Source organism: Microplitis mediator, chromosome 11 (genome assembly GCF_029852145.1).
Source record: "Microplitis mediator isolate UGA2020A chromosome 11, iyMicMedi2.1, whole genome shotgun sequence".
Lineage (NCBI taxonomy): Eukaryota > Metazoa > Arthropoda > Insecta > Hymenoptera > Braconidae > Microplitis > Microplitis mediator.
This window is the reverse complement of record NC_079979.1, coordinates 11,263,479-11,274,536: the sequence shown is the minus strand read 5'-3', so window position 1 is coordinate 11,274,536 and position 11,058 is coordinate 11,263,479. Positions and strand designations below refer to the sequence as shown.

The following is an 11,058-nucleotide window of genomic DNA, read 5'->3' as shown; positions in this document are numbered from 1 at the left end:
ACGCTACTCGAAGAGAACGAAAATCTGACACGTTTTTATTAACTTCACTCGTTTACAGCTCCCAACTTTAAAGAATACTCATTGCGATACCCTATCGAAAAGTTCTAGTTCAATCTTATGAAAACATCAAATTTTCGATTGATTTTTATCCAATTTTCATTCAGATGAATAGAAATTTTGTTTTGTCGATAATATTAAATAAAAAATTTTTCAACAGGGTAGTATTACCCTTCCTTCACAAGCATAATATTCTTTTTAAGACGCTAATTAATTTTAATAACCTACGAAAATTTCATTATAACAAATATATTTTAGAAGTCGAAAATATTATGACACAACAATAGTAGTAACATAATTAATGATAAGTTATACGTTTTATTTTAACTTTGTCTTATATTACAAAAAAATGAATTTCGTTATTTTTTATTGGGATAATATCAGTGTTGTTCGAATTTTGGAATATACATATTGGTATTAATATTGATAGTTATGATCATTGTTATTATTATACATACTTATTGATGTAATTATGTATATAGTTTTATGCAAACAATTTTAAACACAAAAAAAAATTAAATTAAGGTAAGAGACCCAGTACCCGATCAGGGAACTAGTACCCGATCACTCCATATATTTGTATATCTATATTCACTAAATTTTACTAAATATAGATATACAAATTCATGGAGTGATCGAGTACTAGTTCCCTGATCGGGTATTAGGTCTTTTACCTTACTGAATAAAAAAATTTTAAACTGAAAAAAAAAATATTTATAAGTCTAATATCTAAAAACATAAACAAAAATGTATTGAAAGTTGAGATGTGAAATATTTCGTTTATTTATAATATAAATGAGTAATTTTTGTTTTATTATTTTTGTTAATTACTATTATAATTTTTATCATAATAACTAATTTCTTTGCTCATAGTTGATTCCTTCGGATGTCACTGAGGAGATAATCAATAAATTAAAAATAATTAATAGACAAAAATGGTAAAAATATATATTACTTTAATAGTATTATTGATCGTACATAATAATTACAGTTTATTTTGTTTAATCTCAAAATATTTGAAGAAACTACAATAATTAATGTATGTAGCAGTTTTTACATTATTCATTTTTCGTAACAATCTTCAGCATATAAATTTAATCATCGTTTTCATTTATGATTTTAAAGTAGCAGATAAAAATTTAATCATTACTAATAACCTATACTATCATTACAATAAACAGAACTGAAGCAGCTGACAAGAAAAATAATTAAATTGCCCAAAGCTATAAAAATTTATGTAATAATATATATAAATATGAATATAAATATAAATATAAATAAATATATATATATATATATATATATATATATATATATATATATATATATATATATCCAAAAGGATTTAAAGAAAAATAAATGAATAAGTTAACAAACAAGTATGTGTAGTTTTTTGACATTACAATTGTTATAGTTAATCACAAAGTTAATGATGAAGAAATGTATGAAATGAATAATAAAATAATAAACGCTTGCAAAATTTCTAAATAATTAAAAAGTTGTAAGCAAACATACCTTATATAGTACATAGTATAGTTAGTAGGGTAGAAAAGTCATTCGACGTACAACGTCTTTAGCGCATTCATAAGTGCACACGTTCGAACATGAGCAACTGCTTCATATTCACTAGCTGAGATTGACGAATCATGATAATCTATGTGCTATGCGCTATACTCCTTTTAACTAGTGTCCAATTTTTGCGAATTATTGTATCATTGAAGTTAAGTCTTAATTGCTATTTAACGATAGGGTTCAAGTCATTGATATTACGTGAACATTAGATTGAATATAATCTTGTTAATTTCGTCAAAAAGAAATCATTTGATGCCTCTTCAGTTGCTTGTTGTAAATGAAATGGTTTTATGAATGACATTAGTCCTCATTTAAAAATTTTTTTTATATTTCAATATTTTATTGTAATTAACGTAAAAAGGACCAACACATTTACATGTAGTTAAACACCGACATGAAAGGCGTTATATTAATTGTACGGCTAATTACAAATACATTGAAGGTTTTCTTTGTAGATATGATAATGCCCAATAATTGGACTCTATTTCTGCTAGATGTTATCCAGATTTTGTCAGTTTCAATATTTTTCTACTTCTTACCAAAAATTCGGGAAGTTAGTCTTTTTACTCTTAATTGCAAAAATCGAGTATTTATCAGATGTCGACGTGTAAGCTTCTAGGAAGCTATTCGGATTATTTTCAGAGTGACGTCCGAGTGGGTGTGCGTGTGTGTATGTATATATGTGTGGGTGTGTATGTATATATATATGTGTATATATGTGTATATATATATGTGTCCGAGTGGGAGCTAGTCGACAGGTAATGAACACAATCACTTTACGCAGCGTTTGTACTCTCCGGATGCCGACTTCAGAGTGGCTACACGCATCACTCCATCTGCTCTTGGATAAAAGGATATGACACGACCTCAACATAAATATACTGCAAAAGTCAAATTAGCGATAATCAATTTCATGATTGCACAAAATTCCTATTAAGAAAATATCAAAATTCCGTCGCATCAAAATATAAATTATATATAACTCTTGGGTGCTATAATTTTAGCAAATTCATTGATATGATCTAACTTTTTAAATTAGCATCATAATAAACTCATAATAAACAAAATAAACAATGACATTTAAATTATAAAAACGCAATATTAATATCAAAGTCAAATTAGCGATAATCAAAGTCATGATTGCACAAAATTCTGATTAATAAAACATCAAAATTCAAATTTTTCCATCGTATCAAATTCTTAATTACATGTAACTCTTGGACGCTAGGATTTTAGCAATATTATTAAGATACTCCAATTTTCTTGAAGGATCGTAATTTTGAGCAACTCGCTTCAATCGATCAGCATAATTTTGATAGGCTTTAAGACGACCTGCAACAACATCAAGACCAGATTCTATTCGTGTCATTAAGATGTCGGTCTTATTTTGTTCGTCTTTCAACGATTTCACTAATTCCGCTATACTGGGATGCGCCTGTCCTACTCGGGCATTGAACCCAGAATTCCAGCCTTCACATGGATTATTTGAACGGATAAAATCTTTGAGAACGGCGTTATAACAATTCCACATCCGACTAGGAAAAATAGGCTTCTCACGTTTAGTTTTGTTGTGTTTTACTTTCCCAACCCATGTCATCTCGAAATATTCCAGCAAATTGTCAAAAAGATCATTATGTCGCTCGTAATAATCCGATGAAACGATTTCTTCGAATGCTGCAACAACATCTTGAGTTGGTACAAATGCTAATGCCATTAACCTCACAATCATTAAAAATTTCATGTCGTTATTATATTGATTTTGGAGTCCATATTGTTGAACGTGCTTATAAACACACTTGCTAAAATGGAAATTATAGCCACATATTTGAGTCCCAGAGTAAACGTTTTTAAAATATTCAATGAATGCAGGTTCAAAATTAATCATGAGACGATCAGGCAGATAATTTGGAATACGTTCCCGCAATAATTTCAAAAATTGAATGTAAATCGTTTTTGATTTATTTAGAGCGATTAGATAAACTAAAGGCAAAGTTTTGTATTTCAATCCATGTAACACATAAAATTGTATAAGAATAGCAGGTGCAGTACGAAATGTACCGTCACCAAGCCATTGTGAGCAAGATGTCAGATAATTTCGGTTACGTTGCATGGTATATACTAAAAAGAAGTTTCTTATCTCCGCCATTATGATGTAACAAAAACAATTCATTGTTGTACGTATATTTCCAATCATCGATCATAACAAGCTCAGCACGAGACGATGGATTAATAATATTATTGTTATCCTTTTCTTTTCGCACACGCTGAACAGCACGAGAAAGCGATAACATTTTGGGTAAATTGGCAGTAACTGGTAACAATACTCCACGTAGTGATTTTGATAAGATGGCAACAGGTTTATCTTGAGTTCTTAAGGCTTCTCTCTTAATTTTTTCTTTTACAGTTTTGGATTTAACTGCAACAACATTCGCCAAATGTTTGTGAACAGGGATAGCTCTAACAATATTTCCTAAGAATAAAGAAAAGAAATTGTAAAATATTAGTTGAAAACATTGCAAAAGCTTTCAATTAGAAAATTATACAATTGATAAAAATAATTGTAAACAATATTTGAAAATAAGAAAACACATACCATTTTTATCATCAGTATCTGTGTGAATAATTACGTTACATGTTACACATGAGTTACACTTTCAAGAAATATTATTTTTCTTTTTTCTTTTTTGGCAATAAAGATATCCATTGTATAATAATAAGTTTTTTCCACGCTCTGACTTGACAAGTTTTAAAGGCATTTTTGACAAAAATAAATAATTGCAACTGAATAGTCAAATATTTACATCTAACCTCTAACACGGTGTACACTCAATGAACGCGATTGTTCTTATGAATGTTAATAACACAGAAACTAAAATTTGATGATAGCAACTACTCTTTCACGACAATAGATGGCGTTACACAGTAATATTCCAATAGCCCCAAATTATAAATCGTTGTAATTGAAATATCTTCCGAAGCCAATTATAATTAAAAGATAATTAAAAAAATACATTCGTCATCTAATGAGCATATTTTTTTTTTCATTGTTTAACACGGACGAAAAAATCGCCAAAAAAAATATAATAACCGTGGATACGATTTCATATATTTTGTGTACGTGTATAACTGTAGAAATATACCAACACACAAAAAAGTGTGAAAAATAGTGCCCTTTTTTCACGAGTTTTGTGTGTGTGCAATTTAAAAAATATACCCACACAAAAAAAGGTGTAAAATTACTCTAGGCCCCAGGACCTTTTTTTTTATCAAATTTCGTTTTTTTTTTGTTTTATTAAAGTTTCTTTAAAATTTCTTGATTTCTATTAAGAATATCGAAATTAAGTAATGAGTTGTCGGGGATAAGTTGTCAGAGGATGAACTGTCGCGGGGATGAGTTGTCAGGGGCTAAATTGTCGCGGGGATGAATTTTCCGAGATAAATCGTCGGGGATGAATTGTCTTGGTTCCAGAAAGCGTCACACCGGTGCCCTGAGAGGGAGAAAGTGCCAATTTATTTTTTGTTCAGCCGCATATTGCTGAATCGACTCCTTGTGAGCTGGTGAATTAATTAATGTGTATAGCTCTTGGATCTCGCGACTAGCACCCACGAAGTTGGTGCCGTTGTCGGAACAAATATCGGAAGACAATCCGCGTCTCAAGAAAAAGCGCTTCAGGCTAGCAAGAAAGGCTTCAGTAGTAAAGCCAGCGACTAATTCAAGGCTGACAGCCCTCGTGGACATACAGAAATAAACGGCTACATAAACCTTTAATTTTTGGCGATTGCGAAATCGCTTTTCTTTAATAAATAGCGGACCGCAACAATCGACTCCCATGCGGAGAAAAGGTCAAGCTTGCTCGACATGATAAGACGGAAGATCACCCATGATATGACTGGCAGGTCGCGGCTTGACTCGAAAGCAGGTGGTGCATTGGTGTATCATCTTTCGCGCGGTGTTGCGGCTGTCTAAAGGCCAGTATTTTTGGCGTACGGAGTATAAGGTCGTTTGAGCACCAGCATGATGTAGTCGTTCATGCTCTTCTCGGATGATCAAACGAATAATATGATGTGCAGGTAGTAAAATAGGGTGGCGCTGCCCTGGAGGTAGTTCAGCATGAGATAGTCTACCTCCTACACGAAGGAGACCTTCTTCATCAAGAAATGGACTCAGTGGTATTAATCGACTGTTCTCCCGGACAATATGATGATTTTTTAGGTGATCAATGTCTACAGCGAGAGCAGACCTTTGTACGATTTTGAGAATTGTAAGTAAAGCAGAATCCAACTCGGACTGCTGTAACTGATTCAGTGCTCTTTGAGGCTCTTTACGCCTCAAATTATTTATAAAGCGTAACAAATATGCAAAGAGGCGTATCATTTTGCTGAGAGAACTATATTTCTCGGTCAGGTCGTGACCCCGAACTTCCAATATGAAGCATGCAGAAGATAATGGTGGGGTTGGTTTGAGATCTGGCAAGTTCGTAGATGATAATATCGTCTGGGGCCATTACCCTTGATTGCGCCGTAACCAAGCTGGACCCTGTTGCCACAAGTTACTTTGTATGAACTCGGCAGGAAGTTGACCACGAGATACAAGGTCTGCAGGATTGCCTAGCGACACCACGTGCCGCCAATGACAAGGTTCAGTTAGTCGCTGAATTTCTGCAACTCGATTTGAAACAAACGTTTTTAAAAGGTGTAATGGGTGCACTTATTACATTAATTAAATTGTGGTCTCAATGTTATGTGTCCCACACATGTGCAAAACTTAAGGTGTTTTGCAAACCTGTCTAGCTGAACTCAGTACCTCAGGACGAGGATAAACCCCGTACTGGACCACACAGTATTAAAATTAGAAGAGGATAATCTTATACCTGAACTTATCAGGAAGGTTGTGATAAATTAATTTAATACGTTAAATTTAAATATAAAAAACGATGGCATTTATTTGACGAAGCCGCTTTACAGATAATAGTTAATGAAAGATGAACAATAACCAAAATGACTGATGACACTGACTCGACAATTGACTTAGATAAAGATAACTGACTCGACTAATTTAATTAACGACAATGTGACTCTACTGACTCTATTTTAGTAAACGACTCCAATCATAAAATATTATTTTACAAATAAAATAGTTAACCCGCCAATAAACAAAACGACTTCACTTACTCCAACAATCTCCAGTCTTATCCAGTCCTTCATTCCACCGATCCTTTTCCTCCAAGACCAAAACCATAACCAGTCCTACCTTCCAAGTCCACCAAAAGTAGTTAAACAGGGAGGTTTCAGGCTCCAAGAATCAAAACAGTGTCCTACTTTACCGACCTAGTAAAAGTACCTAGTGTCGGCAATGTAGATTTGTTTTTATCGATATTTGAGCTTGATGGTGGTAATGTAGATTTGTTTTTATCGATATTTGGGCCTGATGATGGTAATGTAGGTTTGATTTTATCGATATTTGAGGCCTTTCGCGTTGTTGATGATAATGTAGATTTATTTTATCGATATTTGAGGCCTTTCGCGTTGTTGATGATAATGTAGATTTATTTTATCGATATTTGAGGCCTTTTTCATTATTTATGGTAGTGTAGATTTATTCTATCGATATTTTGGGTTCTGTTTCTTATTGATGATAATTTAGATTTGGTGGGGGCTTGATCATGATAATGCCGACTTGGTTGAGGCCCAACCATGGTAATGCAGATTTTGACTGGAACCTGATCATGGTAATGCAGGTTTTGTTCCGGGGCGTCTGTTTTCTCTTATCGATAAGAGTAGATTTTGAGGACTTACTGGATAAATAAGGACTTTTTACTACATATTTTTTTACTGCTTTAAGCAGAATTGGGAAGGGGGCTTTACTGCCGCAACCTGTTGCTAAGTTGACTGCAAAAGTTGGCATTTCCATAAGTTGACAGCAACTTTCCGAGCAACTTGTCGACAACTTTCAGCTCGTGCAACTGGTGCCAACAACTTGGTTACAAGTTGCTCAGAAACTTAGTGACAGGTTGCGGCAGTAGATTGTTGCCAAGCTGCTGAGCAACTTGCAGCCAACTTGTAGTCAACAATTACACAAGCTGAAAGTTGTCGACAACTTATCATCAAGTTGGTCGCAACTCAGGTACACGAACTTTCTTTACCGTTTAACCAAGTCACATATAAGCTGCGTTTGGGATAAACTGCTAGCACATTTGCCAAACAACAAAAATTATAGACTTCCAAATCTACATGAAACATTGCATTATACGTCAGGATGTGATCATCGAGAAACCAGTGAAGTGTTTAGTTTTACCCATATCGAAATGATTGCTACGAGTGTCAACGAAAAAAAAAAATAGAAGTATATTTAAGTAACAGTAATTATTATATAACTATTATTATTAATAATGTTGAATAGCATAAAAAATAAATAAAAAACATTTGAACTAGAAAAAATATTCCATCATTTCTAATTTTATACTCCAACACATTTCTTAAGTAAAGTTTATCTCTTTCATATTCATCTCTATATCTTTTTACATATAATTAGGGCCGAGCCGATATAACTATGCATATACAGTATCGCTTTAGCATAGTGCCCTATTTACAGCGCTCCGGTTTGTAAAGCATCCGCCTATATCGCGCCCGCTTATAACGCACCCGCTTATAACGCGCCCGCTTATAACGCACCCGCTTATAACGCGCCCGCTTATAACGCGCTTATTCAGTTGCAGTGTGGACATGCTCCTAGACTAGTGGGTTCTATTTTTTAATAAAAAAAATAAAATGACTATTCTTTTTAAACGGAAAGCTCTGACTATAGCTGAAAAAATGGAAATTCTTCAAAAATATGATAATAACAATAAGCTGGTAAAGCGAAAAACATTGGTTAAACAGCTTGGGATTCCAGATTCAACTCTCAGATCTATTTTTAAGAGTCGCGAACAAATTAAAATGAACGCTTTCAGTGGTGTAATGAAACGTCAAAAAATTCGTGCAAGAAAATATGATGAGTTAGAAAAAATGTTATTGCGATGGTATAATCAAGCTAGCACATCAAAAATTCCTGTGAATGGTCCAGTGTTGCGGAATAAGGCTCAAGAAATAGCGTCCCTGCTAGGTTTAGAATTTTCTGGATCAAACGGATGGCTTGACCGCTTTCGACAGCGTTATGATATTGTTTATAAACAAATTTCAAGAGAACCTGAGTTAGTAGATGCATCAAGGATTGCTATCTTGGACACCAGCATTATTTCAAAATTAATTAATCAATACACTCTAATGTTTGCGATGCAGGATGAAATTGATATGGCAAAATCTTCCAAAGTCAAACGTGTTTGAATTCCAGGAAGAAAAACAAGAAGTATATTGAAAATGTGGCTATCGTAACCATCTGAAGTATTGCTAATGGTAGATAGTTGTCATAACAAAATGTATCGTTAACTAGGCAATACTGAGTGGCTGTATTAACTATCTTCAATTTTAAAGAAATTTTTCCAACTTAAATATAATTATATGTACTTATCATGATATATTAATTAATTAATTATGTGTATTGGGTATAAGCAAAATAAAATTATTAAAACATATTTTAATTGTGAAAATTTATTTATTTCTCTCAACCTTGTTTTCTAATACATTTATTATTAAGTTAATTTTCTTACAGTACTACTCAATGGATTATATTCAATAATACGATCATGCAGAATTAAGCAGTATGCTGATGTCTGATCAGGAAACTGATCATTTGATTCAAATTCAACACGAATGTCCTGGTCCAGATTTGATTGATTTATTTTGTTTTGAACAATCGATAATGTCGAGTGGTGCTTCTTCTAAAAATGCTGCTTTAGTCAACAATGGTTCCGGCTCTTTATTATAGTATGAAGTTTGAAAATTAGTATACATATCATATAATAAAGCATACTGATTGCGATTAATGTTTAGATTCAAATTTACATATGGATAACTTTGAGAATTGAGGAAAACTTTTACATCTCGGATATTACAATGATCAAAGTGGCTGGAATTTTTCGTCACAACATTTTTTCTTGCAGTTTGAAATCCTAGAACCAGATTTCGTGGTTTCTCCAATTGTGTTAAAGTTTTGATAGGCCAAATATGTTTTGTTGTTTTAGGAAGTAGTGGATATTCATATAATTGCCATGTACGATAGCTCAATGGAATAGCTGGATCATTTGAGATGAAACTTAGTGCTTGAATCTTCTGCTTATCCGACATTGTAATGTATGGTACATTCCATTCAACTTTATTGAGAACTATTTTAACTTTTTCAGCAGCCTCTCTAGCACCAGCAGGTGTATGTAGATATGCATTAATATCAGTGTTTGATCTGATGAGAATAAATTCATGCTTGGCATTCATAATAATCCGATTATAATCTTCAGCGAATCCAAGTAATAAACTCAGCGGTATAGAAATATCAAAATATCCATCGCCATTAGTCAATTTATCATCAGTTTGTAACCACCCGGGGTTTTTCATTAAATTAGCCTGTCCGGGGGTTAAAGATATATAATTCTTCATAAGACTTGTAATTCCAACATTCTTACATCTATCGATTTCAATAGCATTCAATTCGTAGCGTATTTCTTCAAACATGTGACAAATGGCCATGTTAACCAACTCCATAGTTTCTCTAACAGCAGTGCCATCTTCTTTCGTAAATCTCCCATAAATGTGTAAGGTACTCTTACTCGGTAGAATGCATAAATCCTGATGTTGAATACTGATTCTTATTTCATCACTATTATTGAATGTTGTTGAAGCATGAGGTTGATGTGAATGAACCTCATAGTGAGAAATTGATTCGTCGAAGATTATTGGTTTTTGGATGTTCAAGATTTCCGCCATGGTAGTATAATGCAGCACAATTTGTTTTTTCTTATTTTACCGATTTTCCACGTAATTTTAATCCCAGATTTTTGAGAAATTGGGCGTTCTAAGATGTTAGCACCCTGACAGGGGCACGACGACTGATGGGCTTTCGGCATGATGCTTCACTTTTATAACTACCACCAATTTTTTTATCAAATACAATCCCCATTATTTCACTGATTTTATATGCAATCTTATTGTAATCGTTTCACCACGGAAATTCACCAAATTCTCATCTTGATCAACAATTCGCAGCTGAAGATTGTGTATTGACTGTACTGCGACTGGTAAGTAAATGATGTGGGATGGTACTTCAATGATCTTATATCCTGGTGCAACACTTGGAAAAAACTCATGAATTGTATGTACTTTACGGTTATTCATATATGCACCAGTAGTAATATTGCACTCAACTCGCAATGCATTAATTTTGAGGATTTTTATTGGTAAATCAGATTTGTGGAGAAGCTTTGGTGAAAGTCGGCGATTTCCGAATCCCAATAATGATGCGATTGAAACTTTCGGTTCAAAATTTACGATTCGATTACA

At 33.2% G+C, this 11,058-nt stretch overlaps 2 protein-coding genes across 2 annotated transcripts; both read right to left on the bottom strand.

Moving 5' to 3' along the window:
• Positions 1–2,820: 2,820 nt before the first annotated feature.
• On the bottom strand, positions 2,821–4,068 carry LOC130677502 (uncharacterized). The gene has a single exon (XM_057484270.1). The coding sequence runs from the start codon at positions 3,821–3,823 to the stop codon at positions 2,834–2,836; it is 990 nt and encodes a 329-aa protein (XP_057340253.1). The 5' UTR covers positions 3,824–4,068; the 3' UTR covers positions 2,821–2,833.
• A 5,301-nt stretch (positions 4,069–9,369) lies between these two features.
• LOC130676991 (uncharacterized) lies at positions 9,370–10,485 on the bottom strand. Its single transcript, XM_057483508.1, has one exon. The coding sequence runs from the start codon at positions 10,483–10,485 to the stop codon at positions 9,370–9,372; it is 1,116 nt and encodes a 371-aa protein (XP_057339491.1).
• Positions 10,486–11,058: the final 573 nt, after the last annotated feature.

Excerpts from the sequence above, each read along its gene's own strand:
- LOC130677502 (XM_057484270.1), bottom strand. The coding sequence starts at position 3,823 with ATGATTGGAAATATACGTACAACAATGAATTGTTTTTGTTACATCATA.
- LOC130676991 (XM_057483508.1), bottom strand. The coding sequence starts at position 10,485 with ATGGCGGAAATCTTGAACATCCAAAAACCAATAATCTTCGACGAATCA.